The sequence below is a fragment of the Colias croceus genome, chromosome 4, assembly GCF_905220415.1.
Source record: "Colias croceus chromosome 4, ilColCroc2.1".
NCBI lineage: Eukaryota > Metazoa > Arthropoda > Insecta > Lepidoptera > Pieridae > Colias > Colias croceus.
Window position 1 is genome coordinate 10,595,414 of NC_059540.1, and position 21,662 is coordinate 10,617,075.

The following is a 21,662-nucleotide window of genomic DNA, read 5'->3' on the forward strand; positions in this document are numbered from 1 at the left end:
AACTAATAATTAAGGATAATAATGTTATGGAATAGAAGTAGGATTAAAGAAAAAAAATAAAACAAAATGAAACAAGTATAATTTAATTTCATTATTAACAAACATAATCAATTGTGAGGCAGATATCTTACAATACCAATTAGTTTCACAAATTCGCAATAAAACCAATAATTTCAATCAATCAAAAATTTACAATTCAGTCTCTTAAGTTTACAAAAAGCCATGTCCTACAATATCCGCAGGAATAAAGCCTTCGGTTCCATCACTTTTCTTCACAAAAAACCATTCAGAGTCCACGTCACTCTCTGTGAGTCCAGGAACCAATGTGACAACATCACCTTTAAACACTGTTAACGTTTTGTTCAACGCACTGCCTATATAATCTGTATTCACCACTAACAAAGTATTACGCACACCCCTAAAGTTTTCCTTATTATCAGTAAGGTTGGATACGGATTTAGTCTTTAAGTACAGGGTATCAAAGTCCTTTTCTGCCCAGGAGCTTTTGTAGCGACTTCTGCGTTTGTAGCTGCTCTCTGACCGCGTTCGGCCGCGAAGATGTTCCTTTTCGGTATCTGTGAGGTTTCCACATGGCCGTGGATAGATGTCTGTGCTGCTTTCCCAGCATGGTGTTTTCTTCTGGAGCGATGTCCTGAAAATAATGTAAATTAAGGTTACATGGCATACGTGGTATATTTTTGTATAATAAAAGTTTTACTGTTACGGGAATGAACTTGATCTGTGATGGAGTGCGGTAATTTAGACGATATTTTATTTAAAAAAGACGTGTTGCACTCGGGGACTGCCGCGGTAAAGCTATTGCATAGCATGCCTTCAAGCTACACCTCCGTGCCCGTCGGAGTGGGAAGCGTGAGGTTCTTTTTCGTTACGGAATTTCTGGATTCGGTCACCGCGCTCAAGGCCCGCGATAGAACCTATGCAATAGCTTAACAATAATATCTGCTATAATGAGATTCTAATCGGTATTAGACTCCGTATATCATTCCGGATTTAAAGTGATGCGTATTCACGTTATAATAATATGTATACCGAAAATGAAGATAAAAATCTAGCAATGAGAGGTTATAGGATTACACTGACCAAGAGTTAAAAAGTGTCACATTACGTGTCATATTCACAATTCCTTCACCTCCTATCAAGTCTAATAAAAAAATTATATAAATAAAAAAAATCTTACCTAGAAGGCAGTATTCCTAAAGGCAAACAGGCGCTATACAACACATAGCCTTCGTCTCCATGCGGGGTCTGTGTGTACAGCCACTGCTGATTCTTGAACACTGCGTTGACCACCGTACCGAGGGGTAAAGGCAGCTCACGTTGTAAGTTCTTCTGGGTTTGGTATAGCGTTGTTGGGAAGGCTATCACTACTGGTATGTTGCCTGGATGGTCTAATGAGGCCTGTAAATGGTAAAAAATATATAATGTATATTGTATTATCCAAATAGAATATTACTTAAAATCAGTTGCGGGAAAAACTGCAAGCGAAGCCGCTTTTATTTTTATTTTGTATACATTTTCATAGCATAAAAAGCTGAGTTGATATTGATTGATTTTAGCGAAGAATATGTAAGTACGACATTGAAAAAGTATATAATATTATATGCTACCGTTATTCAAGTTAACACGTGCAAAGCCTTTTACGAAAAGACAAATCTATAATATAAAAATGAATCCCAAAATGTGTTGGTAAGCGCATAACTTTAGAACAGCTGAACCGAATTCTTTAATTCTTTTTTTATTATATTCCTTGAAGTATGAGGATGGTTCTTATGTAGAGAAAACGTGAATATGTACCACGGGCGAAGCCGGGGCGGACCGCTAGTTCTTAATAAATAAATACCTACGTGATGTTGTGCTTTAAGCTCGAACGTCTTTAATAAAGGGTAGATTCACAGTAGAATGTACATATTAGCCACATAATATTTTAATTAAAACAACTATAATTTGTAACTAAGTACATTCTTGCAAATAAATAAATGTAATTTGAATTTTAAAATAATTTATTATTTTTTGCTCTTCATGCAACTCCGAATTTTAAGAAGACAGAAATTGCACACATCATAATTTAAACGGCCACGATATTTATATTGCATATAAATCGTAATCGAAATACTTAATAAAAAAACTACACAACTTGACTTTTCTTCAGTCATTAAAACGACAATAACTATACTTAATGATAAAATAATATGAACATTAACATAATATATTTAAATGGTAAATAATGGCTCCGGCGCGAAAGATAAATGAAGCTATAATTTAAAAATTTCACACTGCCAATAATTTATAAAGTCTGCGAGGCAAAGGTCAAACGAAACTAATAATTGTGGGCCGCAATCGTAATTTCGTTACTACACCATGATTTATTATTTTTCTATACTTAGTCTATAAGTACTATTGTTTAAAATTGCAATTCTGAAGACATAGGTAGTAACTAAAGGTAGTAAAAGCATGTTATTTCGAAGAAAGATTAATTATTAATAATGTAACTATTCCCCGAAATATTAAATCTTTTCCAAGTTGCTAGTTTACAATTACCTTTAAGTTGGTTCCTTAAAACAGTACCTAGGTATGTAACTGTGTTCATAGGTACTGAATAATTTTAGTTTGTTTGATTTACTTATCTTTAGATTTATATTATAACGTTTTTGGAGGGTTTAATACAAAATAATAATTAAAAAAAAAATAAGGTTACTTCGTTTTTTATTATGGCACATGAAGACAAGTGTGTGTCGGACATTTTTTACGTTTTGCTGAAATTGATCGCACGAAATTGATACGCGATGTAACGAATCTACAGAATCTTAGTAGTTTATTTAAATTTAAATAATGTAATAAAAACAAATTATTATTGATTTTTTTTTTCGAAATAAATCATCGCGCCAAAATATCGCCGCTTGATTCTGAGAAAATTTGGAATTCGAATACCACAGATTGCACGAAAGTTGAGTATAAAATTACAACGGATAATCTGTTGACCGCGAAACGCTGTATTACCATCGAAATTTTGTGAATAACGTACAATTTATGATCTCCAATTTGGTAATTTCGTAGCGTATATTTAAGGGCCCTTAGTAGGTGAACACGGCAAAATGGACTGTTTTCTAGGAGCTATAATTGAAAATATTGAAGTTTTTTCGCACTGGAATTTCTTATATGTATTACAGAACGTATGTGTGATGGGATGACTGTTTCTAAAACACGATTGGAAAAATTTTGCTCGATAAAAAAAAATCCTGAAGTTATCTCTAAAATATCATATAAATGCTCATTACAACCGTATTTTACGATAATAATTCGTATAAAATCACAAATACATAGGTATTTACCTTGTCGATTTCGTGACTGTTTTAGATTTTGAAAATACTAAATATTTTCATTCACTTTTTGATAAAAATGTGAATGGCGCTTACGATTTTTAGTTTCGAGCACGTTGATTCCATACTAAACGCGGACCCCCTCACCGCTTACCTCAGGCCCGAATAGCTGAATTTTCGCTGACCGCCTAACCCCCCTTAACTAAACGAGAAATATGGTTCACAATGCTGAAAACATTGTCATATTAATTTGGTATTTTTTAGATCTTTGTTAAAATATATAACCAATAAACCTATTTATATATTTAACAATTTAATGTAGGTATCTACCACACCAATTTAAAAATATTCACAAGTATACAAAAACGGATTAATACAGTACATAACGTGGTATACAGTAAATACAAGAAGTGTTTTAATAAAAAATCGCTGTATAAACTTGTATCTCTATCTCTTATTTAAATTTACTTTTTGTCTCAAGTACATATTTGATTGAGTGATATTGCAGAAATAGATTTATAGGGCATAATAATGATCATATACGTATACTATTCTAGATACCTACATTAAGATATAAAATAATTAGAAATGAAAATGAGTAGCTCTACATAATATTATGTTGATCGTCTTTTAACTTTTTTCACACTTGCTCTATTTCATTGTGAAAACATGGATTTTACTTGTTGATAATATTTTCTTATTAGCCATAGAATTTTGAATTCAAAGCTTAAGTTGAGTTATATATTTCTTTCAAATAAAATAAACATGAAAAAATATAACCATAGATATGCGTGTTTCTAGCGTCGCTAGGCTAACCACGATAAGGTGAAAGAGCCCGTTCGAGTCCTTATTATTTAATTTATAAGTAATTTATTGTTTGTCTAGTTATTTTCTTAAAAAAATTGAGAACGAAAGAGACTGTGTAAAAATAAAAATTATAAAACGTACCTGACTTAAAAAGCTATCCAAATCCTTGATATCGTAGCCGAATCTAGGATGCCGTTTCTTCCGTCTATGCCGATGTCTATGCTTCTTTCTTACGTATTCCGTTTCATCACTTGAGTCCGAACACGAATAAACACCATTAAATTTATCACAAGCACTTTTAAACCGACGATTTGTCCATTCACTTCTGCCTACAACTCTATCTTTGTTTATTGATTTGTTATCTGTGTATAGAATTTTCTCGTTCTTTTCGAATTTGTTGTCTATGTTTTCTTTCAGTACCCACGTTAGGGATACTTTCGATTTGTGTCTATGGGGTAGAGGAGTGGAATGCCAAAGCCCCATGTCTCCTATTTCGGCGTATTCGACTTCGGAAAATTGTTCACTGCTGTTCGTTATGTTACAATTGGCTAATAGATCTATAACTTCGCGTACTGGCGGGGCTGGAGAGGGTATAACCTGTTAAAAATAATTTAAATTAATACAAATATTTCAAAGTGTACAAAATACCAGATGTAGTTATGGTTAAGACTATTTTCTAGACGCTATATAAATGGTAGAGTCGCCAAATTTAATTAATTTTTTCTTTGTAGAGTCACTTATTATGCTATATAGTTATAACAAGGTTATAACTTATAAGCATAGTATGATGTTGTGTGTCAAAGGAAATTTTAATAATATCTACAAATAGGTTTATTACAAATATTCCAGGAAGCTAATTTCCCTAGATAACTTAAAATATTACGTGATTTTACAATACCAACATGAAATAAAATATTAAAAAATACGTTTTGTCATTTAATAAAAGGTATACATTTAAATAATGATCAACCGATATGTGAGGTTTGTCCCTGTGGTATGTCCAACATAATTAAAAAAGTATATTTATAATACTTAGTAACAAAAATGAACATAATTATAAAGTTTTGAAGAAATAACTTGTATAAAACTGTAGCGTGTTTCAATAAAATAACAATTTACCTCATTACGCAGTTCGTCCGGTCGGTTTTCGTAATTTCCATCGTTCACACTGTACGGTGGCGGTAAATCTTTTGGCAGAAGTTCTGTAATAGAATTAATGTAATTATTAATTATTATACAAATATACAATAACTACTATAACCTATCTACGCATTTTGAAAAAAAAAATGTTTTTTTTTTTCAACATTCCATATATTTATACATATAGTTTTAACTGTATAGGTGATGAATTTATAACAATTTCACAGGAAATAATATTATCTCAACAACAACACCATACAATAAATCTACAAAAACCAAAACAATTCGAAAAATCTCAAACCGCGCACGCACCGCAAAAAAAAAAGAAAAGTCAATCCCAGAGAACACAATACCGTGGATATGATTAATGAATTACCATGTTCAACTGAGCGGATTATTGGGCATAAACAATTACGACAATATGTGGTCACTGGTTCATGTAGCTACCACGTTACCGCCCACCACGCGCGCCAATCGACGACTGACGAAACTTGAAACTTCAATACTTTACAAAATATCGTCATCTTGATGGGGATTGGGCTCTAGCTCTACGATCAACGTAGAGTTTCATACAGTTTTCGTAGCATGCACTGAGAAATAATATTGTACAATATCCATATAATAACTACAATTGAAAAGCGACTAAAAATGCTGTGATTCTGGATGCATCATTAATTTTTTGAACTAATAAATCGATTACCTACTCTACAAAATTGATAGAGCATTCTGTATTTTACTTTTTACTATCTCTATTTTCTGTAAAATTATGCAGTGATTTCGGTTAGGTAGGTACCTACAAATATTCCTTCGTGGAATGGAAAGCACATAATCAATACCATATACCAAAATTATTTATAATCAATATGAAACTATGCAATTGGATATGTTGTTGTCTATGGTTAATGGTAATATATTATATAATCTATACATATAATAAATCTGTAGAAGGGTCAATTCTGTACATTGAAAATATTGAAAAAATAAATAGCAGGGGGTGTTACTGGATCGATACCAAGCCCAAATATGTGATTAAAAAAATTTTTGTCTGTCTGTCTGTCTGTCTGTCTGTATGTTCAGGCATCACGTGAAAACTAACGGTTCGATTTCGATGAAACTTGGTATAATTATTCCTTATTATCCTGGGCATAAAATAGGATACTTTTTATCCGGGAAAAATACGTACAAAAAAAATAAATCTTAATTTTTCTTAATTTTTCCGCGCGGACGGAGTCGCGGGCGGAAGCTAGTAAAAAATATAGGTATACATATATTGTTTGCAGCCAAGGTTTGCAGCTATGCTAGAGCTAATTATCCCAAGAGTTATTGGAAGGCTCCAGTCAATTTTATTTTATTGCCTACCCTATTCAGCAGTATCTGTTTCATAGAATTTTAAATTATCACCTACAATCGGAGAAGTGTAATAAGCAAACCATATACAGACTAAACAATTCCATTTTACCATCACATTATCATTTTATTCCTGCCGTAATGTCTGTATCAATTTATTGGGATAACTGTAAGACGTCGTACAAATTCTCAGAGATCTAGTTGCTAATATGGCTTGGCCATAATTGGGACTAAAAAAATAATTTCTCACGAGTTGGCGGCGGGTTCGCTAAATGCCTTGGGATACTCCATTCGACACAGCCTAACAATATTTCAAACAATATTTCAAATAGAAAAAAAAATTGTTGTCTGTCATATAAGTGGCTCATGGTTTTTCTGGGATAGAAAATAAGTAGAAAATTGCGTGTATCAATTTTGTTTTCATCATTTTATGAATGTGAATATTAAATTGCGTATGCCCGTTCCTAGTTAGTCTTTTTAGCCTAAAAAAAAGAAATTTCTCTAGAAAAGTAATCACTAGCAAAGGTGTAGCGAGGTTTGTGAAGACACATCAAACATAATCTAAATTAAAATCGTAATGCGAATATAATTACGCAAGCTTAAAGCATCTCCTACTATACTGAATACAAAATAAGTATGTAGCTCTATTTTGATGTAGTTACTTACATGCCCCATGCATGTTATTTTCATTTTCATACCTACCTACTCGTATAGGAGGTAGCAACGTTGACAAGTGAGCATTTTAGTATAGTTGGTTCTTTGATATGCTGTTCCTCTTGCTATTTCGGTTACAGTCCGGGCTGTCTGGCTGGCCGCAGTGGTTGCGTTTATTAGTGCGCATCTTATCTGCACAGGAAAATATCCTTAATTTAAAGTCATTTTTTAACGCGTAATTTTTAATCTTTTGCCTTTAGATAGATCCAACAGACATAATTTTTTTATTGCAAGACGTTTTATTCGTTGTTAAATAGGTGCCAGACGCGATTTTTTATTTAAAATAATTAAAATGTCATCGAAATAATTGAAATTCTATCAAATCGCGTCTGGCACCTATTTAACAACGAATAAAACGTCTTGCAATAAAAAATTTATGTCTGATGGATGTATCTAAAGGCAAAAGATTAAAAATTACGCATTAAAAAATGACTTTAAATTAAGGATATTTTCCTGTGCAGATAAGATGCGCACTAATAAACGCAACCACTGCGGCCAGCCAGACAGCCCGGACTGTAACCGAAATAGCAAGAGAAACAGCATATCAAAAACCCAACTATACTAAAATGACTTTTTTTAAAACGTTGCTAGCTCCCGTACCATACGAATAAAAAAGTCAAAAAATATTTAGGTACATATAAATCATTTTTATTATTATTATTATGAATTGTCATAACTAGGAGACAGTTGTACAAGATTTTTATTTATTTATTAATTAACGACTAGCTTCCGCCCGCGACTCCGTCCGCGTGGATGGTTTATTTCTCCATTTTGAGTAACTCTTACAATGGCATCTTATAAATATCTATTGGACCCAAATACGGCTAGGCCTATAATAATACGCAACTTGTGTTCGCGGTTCTACAGAACAACGTCTATGGATAAAACTGAAAAATTAATTTAATTTTTTTTCTACGTATTTTTCCAGGATAAAAAGTATCCTATTTTACGCCCAGGATAATAAGGTATAATTATACAAAGTTTCATCGAAATCGAATCGTTAGTTTTCACGTGATGTCTTCACATACAGACAGACAGACAGACAAAAATTTTTTTAATCACATATTTGGGTTTGGTATCGATCCAGTAACACCCCCTGCTATTTATTTTTTCAATATTTTAAATGTACAGAATTGACCCTTCTACAGATTTATTATAATATTATGTACCTACCTATAGGTAGATTAACGTGAACTAGAGTTTATAAAAAGCTCCCTGTTATCTTTACGTAAGCTTGGTTTTAATATTACATTTACATTGTGTAAAGATATTTTGGTGCAAAAAAGTTCCGGTGCTGTTAATTCCAAGAAATTGGAAAGCAATCTGCATTGTGGTGATACGGTTCGGTTATTCGCGAAAACCAACACCTGTCATGGATACATGTATTTTCCCGCTAACTCTGCGCCATCTTGGCCTTGCACATGTTGGATTTAATTTCACGGTTTTATTAGTTCGTATCAATCGTATGCATATTTCGATTTTTACAAGCATTTCTGTGTTGTTATGTAGATTGAAATATTGTTTCTAATTTGGATAAGTTAAGAAGTTTTATGTTTAATATACGTATAATTAAGATGTGTCTGTTTCTCTAACTCTCTTGTTTAAATAAATTGCAAAAGCAAATTTTAAAGTTAAATGCAATTAACTAATTATAATTAAATAATAAAAGAAATTTAATTCATTCAGTACTTTCCATTTCGCACTAAATTTTACATCAAAATAAAGATGAAATTCACTTTTTATTTGAGAAGTGCGAAGATTTACTTTTTTATAGTCCTCATTTGAAATTGCTGTAGATATTTGTCTATAAATGTATTCGAGATACACATTTTAGTACCTATTACAAATTATACCAAAATGAATAGAACTCATAACTATACACCTATGGTTATATCTCATTTCTCTTACAACAACTACTTAGTATAGGTACCTACGTGTTTACTCCACGCGCCACCCTTGAAATCTCAATAAACAGCTCGACATTCTCGCTTTAATCCGATAAAAAAACAAAAGAATCGATCTAGAGGCATATCGGTATGCCAGGAACGCGCTTCCCGCGGGAGGGAATGCTCAGGATTCACGACTGCCGAAAACGTGCGTACGAGTGACATACCGTGACAGGGCGCGCGCACGCACGCTATTGTCACATCAAAATAATGGCCTTATGTTTTTTATTGGCGAATATTTGGGGAGCTGAAATGGATTTCGTGTACGGTTGACAATGTTGCATACACGTAGGTACATATACAGAAACACCTATAATAATACTTATAACTATTACTGTATGCTTGCTTGAAATATTTTTTTTTCTCTGTAGCTGCTTTCTCAGTAGTGATAGGTATTTCATGATATGTCGTTGTCATATTTATAAGAGCACTTGATAACCAAATCCAGAATATCTTAATACTCTGGTGTTTCAGTTTCTCATGGATTTAGGTAAAATTATATATAGGTAGTATTTATAATATATAATTATGTATATAGGATAGTGAGCCAAATGTTGACGTGATCTCGAAAACCAGTACAATACAGTAGTGTGTCTAATCTCTATTATTATTTTACGTACATTTTATAGATAAGGTATAATTCTGCGGATAAGGTTAAACAACCTTACTCAGTTTACAGATAGGTACCTGTATCTTAAAATCAGAGCGTAGCGAATGAAACTTTACGAATTTTCTCTACAAATACTTTCTATCAATGATATCTTCTACTTTCCGTATTTCTAAGAACAAAGGTATCACAGATAATATAATACTTTACTAGTTATTATCTATATCTTCTTAAATTAAGGTCTCTAGCTTTTTCAGAATCGTCAAATCGTGAGTTGAAAAAAACATCTTTTCCATAACATATAATTAACAATTATCGATAAACACTATTATAGGTACTAAATTAAATTATTGATATAAACATTATAAAAAACATTGCCCATTTTAGGTACGTGCGCACAGGTCAGCCCATCCCTCTCCCACGCATCTCAAGATCATTATCAAAAAATTATAAAGTTAAGCCCATAGACGATTTGTTAGCACCGCCTACATTTACGAGATAACACGTGAACATAATAATTATTATACATTGCCATATTGTACTTGGAAATTAATTAATATTTTTATAGGTATCATTATGAATATCCAACGTACTTAGGTATATGATTATTTTTCTCTATCTGAATACCTTCAGCATCTAAGACGAAGAGGATAGTTTTAGAAATAAAAACTTTTATTGGAATTTTATTACTTAGGTACTTACTTATACATCCAAAAAACACTGCTAATTATTACCTTAAAACTTTCTGCTTACACATTTTTTCATATCTAATAGTCCAGCACGAGAAACGGGTAAATTATGAGCATTCAGATAATTCTAATCTAATAGATACTTATCGATTTTTATATAATTTATCTGTCCGCGGGTTTTCAGCTACTTACAATTTTTTTATCTTTAAACAAAAAGGAAATTAGCTTGTAATCGCTCGAATGCGCGAAAGCAGTGCAAGATTGCAAGCGGGTCGAGACTGGTAGGATGCAGGATAAAATTAAGGATGAGTGTAGTTGATAATTGTACCGTGAGAACCCGACGCAGGCGCACTCTGTGTACCGACAACATACAAGTTAACATGAGCTTTAAGGTAGGTAGCGCAGAAAAAAAAGTTGACGTCGCTGATGGTAAATTATTTGGTATCGGAAATTATCATCATGTAGATTGTAGGTTATTACTAGTACTATTATATATTCTGTGTTATTACGGATTATATTATGTTAGAGAAAAACAAATGTATTTACATCCATAAAAAGATTTCTTTTATCAAATATTTTACGTACATACATCAAAATATATTTGGATATTTTGTGTTAAATAAGTTCAGACTAAACATTTTTTTACAATACTCTACCACAACTCTACTATGTACCTATAATCTTTTTAAAAATCAAGCTTTTTTTGTCGACCCTCCACATTCTATGTAAGAGCAATCCACGCTACAAGACACGCAATCGGCGAAAAAGCGAAATTGCGGGCATATTACACCATGAGTATCACAATTGGACAATAATAATTGCTCTGACTTAGAATAGAATAGAACAGTTGTATGCATATTCTTATATAAGATTATTTAATATTTTTGGTAAGTAATTTATATTTTAACTAAGATAAGTAAAAAAATGTGTATTTCAGACTACCTACAGTTAAATTAATAGAAGAGAATCAAATCAAAACACAGTTCGTTTTATTTAGAATTTATCGAACACCACTTTTATAAACCTAAAAAACTACGATGAGCTTTTGAAGAATTTTTATAAAGAACAAAGGTCATCCTGGGTCATCCTGATGAAAAATGAAAATAATATAATGTATAAGGCTATTCTATTTTCAAACATGGGAACAAAAAGGTGATTTAAAAGTCTAAAGTCTAAACTCTTAATCGATCGAATACTAAATTCTGATAACGATCCTTTGCCCTCAGGCGCGAGCGCTAAAATTCTGAAGACAGAATTTATTTAGCACGCTTTCGGTCGTTTATGTAAACAAAACCATTGCGAAGTAGGAATATCAGTTTAGTTTCATTTTGTGCTAGACAATATTAACAACAACTGAAATAAAAATAAAATAGTTTGGAAAATCCAAAAGTGCACGCCTCATAATCTCATCCTTTACAATAAAATTGATTATTTATAAAGAGTACGTGACTATAAATATAAAAATGAAATAAAATAAAACATTTGGAAAAGTAAAGAAAGCGGTACCGTAATAATTGAGCTATTTTTCTTGTGGCCCCACCTAGATGTGAAACTGCGCAGGTTTAAGGGACTGACTACCAACTTATTTTTTTAAATTTTGGCTTATAGTATAAAGAATCGAGTTTATAATGGTGAATTTTGAGTACACTATAAAAAAAAAAAAAAAAGTCGATATTTTTTTTGTTTATTTAATAACAATTAAACCACATCGAATCAGACCCTGAAAAATGAAAGGGTTCTATTCCTGAGCATACTCAAGCGTAAGAGAAAAAAAAAGACTCGATTAGTAAAGTATTTCGGTCGCTATCGTGTTAACAAGAAAAAGGATCCGCACATACAGACACACGGACGTCCAAGACAGAACTTTTTTAAACTGTTTTTTAACTAGTTTAAATAACAAAAATGACATCAAAAATATCATGAACGTTAAAAATAGTGTTTTTTCTTAATATGTGTGTGTATGTATTATCTTACAAGTGCAATGTATGATACTTACATAAAGACATTTTAAGTTTGAAAAATCAGATGTTTTGCGCGAAGTGACAGTAGTACCCACCTCAACGCTTCGCTTATGAGGCGTGCAATAGACCAGGATAAAAAAGCTATACCATCTAAGATGCGATAGAAAGGGAATTTTGCGGTCAGTGGAACACTTTCAAGTGTCGCAAACTTCGAGCTGTGACGAATAAGTAATGACGTTTCGATTGGACACGCCTTCCCCAGCTCTGAAGCTTGACAGCTGCAGTGCTATTCTGTAAGGTTATTATAAAAACTCGAACGCGGAATCCGCGGTGAGTTTTCGATTTCGTATTCTGTAAAACTCGACAGTACCAGTGGCGCCACATCGTCGAGAGCGGCGACGAGGCGAACTGTGCTAAGTGAGTACTTTTGACGTTTATAGTATGAATTCGGCATTCTGTAAGGTAATTTTACACCTCGAACGTCGATTTCGAGTGTTTACAAATACGAATTCACCTGTCAGCAATTCACTCGCCTATTAGTTGCCGAGTTCGTGAGTGAGTTAGCGGTTGTGGAACAATTTTTATATATTTTTTTACTAAAATGGCGCGTTATTTTATATTAAGTGCTTTAATACGAGAAGCTAATGCTGTGGATATAATAGAAAGTCGCCGGAAAAGTACCAGCATTCGGGAAATGCAAATTATTAATCGAAATAATTTTGTTGAATGCTACCGTTTATCGGAAGAACTAGTTTCTCAAGTGATGGAAGACATTTAAGTTTTATACTCTACTTGGGCACGGGAGGGATGAGACGACCTTTCCGAGGAGCTACAATGTTTAAGATTTTAAGTTACATACATATTTCAATAAGCTTGTTGTATAACATAATATTTTAGTTAAATACAAGAATCCCATTACCTCACCTCATAGTTGTTATTTTTGCAGCTTTCTCCTTTAAATAATTTATGCAACACGTTTAACACCAATTACACAACAACTTAATAAAAATCCAAACTCAAACATTAACTAAAACCCCAACAAAACTTTTAGAAAGAATGCAACACGAAACACTTTAAAATTAGGTACAAAAAACCACTTGAGAAATAAACAAACTTCAAACGAACCACAGACAATCGTCTTTTTTTTCAGCGACGATAGAATTATTTTGATTTTAAAGAATTTATCAGTGTAAAATTGCAATTTTAGTTTAATTCCACCCACGGTACAATACTAAAGTGTTATTATGTCTTCAAAATGTGTTAAATTGCCGCATTTTAAAGATAATAACAATGTCGATAAATTCAACTCTATAAGATCCCTTCACTCGGCAAGTGAGTTTCGAAGTGAGACTCACTTCGCTTCGCCTCTGCCGAGCGGATGTTTACAGAATGCGAAACCAAAAAATCGAACGTTCGAAAGTGAAGTGAGTCGACTCACTCAGGTGAGATGCGAGTTCGGGCGCGTTTTTTACAGAATAGCCTAGCTAGATACAAATAAATTCGACAAGCATTTGCGAACCGTAGAACTGCGAATACGTTGGTAACTAACTTACCTACTAGATGTTTCAAGATCTGAATAGCATTTTAATATCGACATAATATGTTTGTTTATGGATGATTTTCTAGTCGAAGTAGGAAATTGAAAGCTTATAACGTAACATCTCAGCGTAACAGTAATAATTACAGTATGTTAACTGATAAAAACAAGATCACATCATGATCACATTGACAGTTCGAAACATAAACGTGCCCACGTCGTATTTAGGTATTTATTTGGATGTTCTAGATATACTGAATTTTAACCGTATAACGTATTATTTTTAGATGCATACATGCGAGTCTAAATCTTACTTTGAAATACTTTCGCAATTATGGTATACTAGTGATCCGCCCCGGCTTCGCCCGTGGTGCATATTTCGCAATAAAAGGTAGCCTATGTCCTTTCTCGGGTATCAAAATATCTCCATACCAAATTTCATGCAAATTGGTTCAGTAGTTTATGCGTGATTGAGTAACAGACAGACAGACAGAGTTACTTTCGCATTTATAATATTAGTATGGATAACGTCTGTTCGAAATGAAAATATCTAAACAAATACCTAACGGCTAAAATGCATTCATTTATTCTATTTCAGTTTTCAAGTAATTTTCCACTTTATACTGAAGGCTTTTCTATAACTCTATAGCGAAGTTCATAATGTAAAATTCTACATTGAAAATTGCCGTGTCTTGACACACGTTATGCGCGATCTAAAGAATGTCACTGTTCACAAATCGTTCAATAAATGCAAATTTTGCAACCAATTTGTAACTAAACGTTGCCTTGATCTGATAATAACAACTATTATCTGATAATAATACCTAACTATTGTAGAAATACAATATATCATGAACAATACACTCTTCTGAATAACACTAAATTTAAATAAGCCGGAAGGTAGAGTTAAATGGTGATAGGAATAACGACCAATAAAATTACTATACGAGAACAATATTTCATACAACATTCCCATTACATATACAATACCTACTATTACCTAGTTCCTACCCATGAACAATCTAAAAAAATACAATGATGTGCAATTATAATTTATAAATAGAAGTTTAGTTACTAAATTTTATGTTACAAGCAAAGGATAGCAGGACTCTTATAACGGATAAATAGGCGCTATAACTCTCCTTAAAACGTTCCACACCATTTTTTTCATGTAGGCAACAGAGACGGCCAATCGCGTCGTGTACAACTTCACATTTCAGTGTTACTAGAGTATAATTACCAATTCGCTGTACCGATTAACATCGTCTTGGTATTCCGTATCTCAGAAAAGTACGTGGAAAAATGTGCGGTATGAAATGGATATAAAAATTATTTATTTGCGTGGTGCGCAATTAGGGAGGCGTGGCGTCTGCGCGCGCGACCTGCGACCTCTCGACGCGATGCCTCTGTCCTCAACCGCTGACCGGCGAAAGAATTCCAAAATTGACGAACACTTTTTAAATTATCTTGATCGGGAATACATTATTCAGCTTTATCGTAGTTTTATGACTGATATCTTTAGGTGAATTTATGATAACGACTTTAAGAGCAGTGGTGGCTCAGTGGTGAGACCTCGGACTTCGAATCGATAAGTCCGAGGTTCGAGACCAGGCGAGCGCGCAGGAATTAAATTGATTTTTCAATTTATCTGCGCATGTTGTAACTTCACCACTGCTCGAACGGTGAAGGAAAACATCGTGAGGAAACCGACATGTCGAAGAATTAAAAAGTTCGACGACATGTGTCATCCGCCAACCCGCACTTGGCCAGCGTGGTGGATTATGGCCTGTACCCTCATAGGAGGCCCGTGTCCCAGCAGTGGGAACGTATAATATGGGCTGATGATGATGATGATGATGATGATAACGACAGTCATCACTAACAGGTACTAATTATAGACATTAGATGGGTACAATGTACATACCTCTATAACGACCTTTCGATCATTTCGAGTATTTTTGATGAAAATAGAATTGAAGTACTAATTGATCAAAAGCTTAATTAAAATGTTACTAATTGTGTAGACATGCCTTTAGGTACCTATCCTAAATATAATTTTCGTGCAATTATTTAATTTGCTTAATTATTTAAATACAATACCTACTAAGATTTAAATCTTTGAGTTAAATATATCTATTAATTAGTGTAATTTCTGTGGACCGTGGGATTAACTGATTTGTCTGTTATTTTGTAAGATAACAACGCAAACGAACGTATCCTACATACATACCTATATATCTAAGCACCTGGGAAATAATGTACATTATATTGTTAGATTAACTGCAGAATGTATCTACTACAGTTTATTTGCAAGTCTTAACTCTATTATCCAAGTCAATAAAGAACAGCTTTATATTTTAAAGAAGAAGAAAGGACTTGGCTCTACCTTAAAACGTACAAATGCTCTACCTGACAAATTGGTATGCCACTATACTTTCTTCTAATCACTAAAAATAATTTAATTTTTATTCGGTAATCGGGTACATATTTGACCACTTACGTTAAATTTTGAATAAATAAATTGCACATAAGCCATTACAAGCAGATCTATTAAAGAAAAACTAATTATTGCAAAAGCAGTTTTGAGAGTCCATATAACAATATGATAACGGTCAATTATTTTATGTTAACCTTCGATGAATTATTATTTATAATTACAATGATCGAAGATGTAAACATGTCATGATATAGTTTTAGGGTTCCACTTTTGTTAAAAAAATCCTTGAAATGTACAGATAGGGATTTCAATATTTGCTCTATGTTACATTTTTTTTCTGATACAATCTGATATTGTTGTAAACCCAAATTGGCCATCAATAGGCCATCAAAACAATAACAAAAGCAGACCATACCTATTTTGGACTTGGTCATAATATATACGTACTGCTTTTGTGCGCATAGAGTTCTTAGCTCTGGTGAGCTAAGAAGAAGCTAGCCTGGCTAGCTAGCTTTCCTAACTCTTAGGTATAATCTACTAATGCACGTGTTTTATTAGCCTATGTTTGATAAATTAATTTAACCCACAAGAATATAGTTAATACAGATGTAACATCTCATCATTTTACTAAACGATAACAGAGAATGCCCCTACACATTAAACTACATATACATAATATGGTGCATGGATTAACTTATTATATAGGTGTGGATACTAGATAATACATGAAGGACTTACTCTCTCGCAGTCTTCGTAAGATGCGTTTCATGTCTGCACAGGTGCGGTGTGGCACGCGCGCGCGCCGCAAATGTGGCTGCCAAACGTCACGCTTTGTTGCGCCAGCCGGGTGGATAAACTTGAGGGCTTACTCACAAATTACTCATTACTAACTCAGGATCAAGGGACTTGAAGGATTCACAAATACGACAAACACCCAGAGTCTCAAAAAGGGACTTGGCTTACTCAGAAAGTACTCATTACGAACTTAGGATCAACAAAGGATGCTCCCTTATTCGGATTTGTATCTTTTTGCTCGTTTATCATTTTGAGATTTAAAAGCGAGGGGATATCAAGTCTAAATAAACGTTTGAAAATGAGTAATCTTGTTATTCACGTTTTTCATAAAGTGATAATTGATTTATACCAACTGGCTACATACGCACAACATCCTTACTTATATTTCAACTTATATTATAAATGCGAATGATTGTGAGGCTGGAATTGGATGGATGCTTGTTACTCTTTCACGCAAATAATAGTATTTCGTTTTTTTGTAAGTAGTAGTAGTTCAGTAGAAATGATTACTATGAAATTTATAGGACACACATATTATAGAGGGTAACTTTGATCAACACATAGGATAGGTTTTATCTCGGAAATCCCACGGGAACGGGAACTATGCGGGTTTTTCTTTGATTGCGCGAGCGAAGCCGCGGGCGGAAACCTAGTAAACTCTATAAAGATAGAGCAGAAATTTATTAAGGTGACTAGTAGAGCAAAACGCGAGTTTGCTGCTAAATTATAATGCTTTAAAGTATATGATTAACTGCAGTAAAAAATCTCAGATAAATATATGATATTCTTCAGGAGATAAACTAGCTAGATAGTGTGTTGAAAACACTATACAACTTATTTTACTCGATAGAAAAAAATCACAAAGGTACCTCTAAAAAAAATCTTTTGTTGCTTAAAAACCATACTAAACTACATGCAATCATTCTGTTTTTTCGGCAAATAATTCTACAAACAACATACTTACTAAGATAATACTGTATTATTTTTTTAGTCCAATCAATAGATTTTGTGTAAATCGCAAATTCTTATTCCCAAACCAAAAACGTACGCATGTATGCATGAAGGCCTGTGTACCGACACTACCGGCCGAGGCCCGTTCGTAATGATGCGCGTATGGCGTCGGGCTGCAGCTGTAGCGCGGCGTGTGTGTGTGAGTGGAATGAAATGCTTACTCAGGGCAGCGCCTTATGATGTGTAATAGCCATTAATCGCACAAAAAACATTACAACACGAGTCTTTAAAATCAATTAAAAACAAGTAACATATTATATTATGATGTAATAATATTCAAAGAAACAATAAACTACAAAGATAGAGACTATAGAGTTGATGTTTATTATGATATGCGGTTAAATGGCGGTTAATATCATGCTAGTTGCAAATCAATATTCAATATCAATTATCAATAACATACCTACGGAAAATTTAAAGTTCAACGGCATTTTTTATTAAACACCATAGGTACTTATAAGGAGTGATTACGATTTGCCTCCATTACAGGCCAAGCGTGTGGGCGGAAGCGCGCTTCACAAAGCACGACGACACCAGTGCGATATGCTAGAGTACTCTTGACCGGGCACACAATTTATGCTAAGATTATTGTGATTGATCTGCATAATAAGCTTTGTATAAACAATATAAATTAATATGAAACAAAACTTAAAATAGACGATGATTTAGAGCTTTCTGATGATCTCGTTTTATGTAGTCACAATTATTCAAATAGATTTAATTTTAATTTAGTTTGTGGATATACATAGTGTGTACCTAAAATAACAGTAAGAAACTAAATATATCTTAAATAATTAATAGCGTATCGACATTCAAAATCGTTGAGATAAAATTACAACGTTAGGTATTGAACACTCATTGAAATGAATTTTGATGTCAGGCGAAAATAAATACTTTTTTAAAACTTGTGTCAAAACTGATTGCTTCATATTTGAAGTGTTTTTAAACATACTAACTATATTGCAATAATTCGTTTAGTTTAGCGTTAATTTAGGAAATTATTATTCATCAAAATGTCCAACGAAGAGTCGGCTCAAGAATCGACTCAGGAGTCAACGGAACCAAGTTCCACTGCAACAACTGAACCTTCTAAATTAAGTATCGCAGAATCATTATCGAAAGTAAGTAGAGCCACATTTTCGTTTATGGAAAAAAGGCAAGCTCACAATGTATTTGAGGACGGCTTAGATATGACCCCAGATGATATAATTGACCCTGATTACGTGACAATGTTCGACACCTTTTCACATGCGGCTTTTGAGAGCAAACCACGTGCTAGGAGCGACCTTGCTCTAAAAGCCAAGTCGAAATCAGCAGCCGATATGGGCATGAAAGTTTACGCCACCACAATCTCCCTTGACGACATTCATATCGACCACACACAGAATACTGAAGAGGGCTTCGTTCCTGACGTCGACTTAGATAGAGCACCATCTGCTTTTTATTTACCAAAAGAATATCCAATCATGTCTTACCCACCAGAAATATTTATTGTTCTCAAAGAAACAGAAACTGTGTTTATGTTTGAACTGCCCTGTTTCTCATATGAGAAATCAACCCCTGAAGGAGCAAAAGTCGAAGAGGAAAATGAATTTTACCAGTACATAACAGTAGGAAAAGGTAGAAATAGGAAAATGGTGGTAGAGGAAACTCAAACAAAGGAATATGTTAGCCAGACTCGCCACACGTTAGCTACGAGACCACAGAAGAAAAATGCCATAGTTTTTGCTTCTATGTGGGATATGCACGACACTTATTCAAAACTCGCAAATGTTAAAGCACCTGAAGAACCCGATGAGATGGTAATGTATCAATCTGCTGCTCCAACGCTACTGCGCAAGAAAACAAAGAAAGTTGAAAATGTTTCAGAGAAAAAGGGGAAAACATTTGATGATATAGCAACAAGCCCAGAATTTCTGGATGCTGTACTGTTGACAGAACGCGTTCTCTCTACGTTAGAATATTCTGATCAGCAGAAGAAGTTTAGAGGACTGGTTACAATAGACCCTCTTTCACTCGACTTAGTTTATGTTTATTCGATGAAGCCGCTTTGGACATTAGAATGTGAAGAGACTGCTAACAGACCAATCACAAGCATTTCCTTTAATCCTAAGAATAATAATATTTTAGCAGTTGGTCATGGAAAGTACGCATATGCAGAACGATTCTCCGGCTTGGTGTGCATTTGGTGCACTAAGAATCCCTGTAAACCTGAAAGATTGTACCATTTCCCAGATCCTCTTACGTCAGTAGCTTTTTCTGATAAAAATCCCAATTGGTTAGCATGTGGCTTTGCTAACGGCGATGTCTTAATATTGGATATAACATCATATCCCATTAAAACGATAGCGAAAAGCAAGCGGGATACTAACCCATGTTTCGAGCCTATTTGGGCGTTGAGTTGGCGAAACATAGATAGAGACAATCAATATTTAATGACAACTTGCCAAGATGGGAGGATAAATAAATTCACGAGCACAAAGACGCATGATTTCATATGCACACCGATGATGCGAATATCCACAGTTGAAGGTCAAATGAAGGGGCTAGAAACGCCGAAGCAATGTTTGAAAACAGACATTCCGATAACAAGATACCCAGCCGCGCTTTGTATGAAGTGGCATCCTACAGTCGATCACGTTTATCTCGTAGGAACTGACGAAGGTTGCATTCACAAATGTTCGACGCATTATTTAAACCAGCACATGGACGTCTACAGAGCTCATTCTGGTCCAGTTTATAGTATGGAATATTCACCATTCATGAATTCATTGCTGGTTTCGTGTGGCGCGGATAACGCAATTAGGTTATGGATAGAAGGAATGGACGATGTTATAATGACTTTGAACTGTCCGAGTGCAGTGTTCGACATAGCTTTCTGTCCGATAAATTCGACTATTTTAATATCAGCAAGCGGTAATGTATTATCAATTTGGGATTTGCGCCGTAAAACTCATATGCCGTGTGCCGAATACACGTTTCCACCTCAGGTGTCTCTAATGTACATTAAGTTTTCTCCATCGGGTGATAATGTTTTTGTAGGAGATACATTAGGCCGAGTACATACATTCCATTTAGAAGATACTCCCATACCGCCTTTCTATCAACGGCAATTATTAGATGAAGCGATAAAGAAAGCCTTATGTACTCGACCACAGTTATTGAAACAACTCGACAAGTTGGAAAAATTTAAGGAGAAATATTCAAAGTGATGACGAAATAATTAATCATTGAGAATTTAAATTATGGTGATGATTATGGAGAGATTATACGTATGTGAAAAAAAAAACGAAAATTATGTTATAATATATATATATTAGAATATTTTACATT

General features: G+C 33.8%; 2 protein-coding genes across 4 annotated transcripts; one reads left to right on the forward strand and one right to left on the reverse strand.

The window, feature by feature from the left end:
* Positions 1-67: 67 nt before the first annotated feature.
* LOC123691445 lies at positions 68-17,327 on the reverse strand. Of its 3 annotated transcripts, none has more exons than XM_045635843.1 (5): positions 17,262-17,327; positions 5,265-5,347; positions 4,287-4,742; positions 1,199-1,419; positions 68-652 (listed from the first exon to the last, which is right to left on the reverse strand). In XM_045635843.1, the coding sequence occupies exons 1-5, from the start codon at positions 17,290-17,292 to the stop codon at positions 211-213; spliced, it is 1,233 nt and encodes a 410-aa protein (XP_045491799.1). In that variant the 5' UTR covers positions 17,293-17,327; the 3' UTR covers positions 68-210. The 3 variants fall into 3 exon arrangements, with proteins under 3 accessions (XP_045491799.1, XP_045491800.1, XP_045491801.1); XM_045635844.1 differs by lacking the exon at positions 17,262-17,327 and adding an exon at positions 5,662-5,760; XM_045635845.1 differs by lacking the exon at positions 17,262-17,327 and adding an exon at positions 5,598-5,754.
* A 1,344-nt stretch (positions 17,328-18,671) lies between these two features.
* LOC123691410 (dynein axonemal intermediate chain 4) lies at positions 18,672-21,545 on the forward strand. The gene is made up of 2 exons (XM_045635788.1): positions 18,672-18,695; positions 19,379-21,545. Exons 1-2 carry the CDS (start codon positions 18,672-18,674, stop codon positions 21,539-21,541), a joined length of 2,187 nt encoding a protein of 728 aa, XP_045491744.1. The 3' UTR covers positions 21,542-21,545.
* Positions 21,546-21,662: the final 117 nt, after the last annotated feature.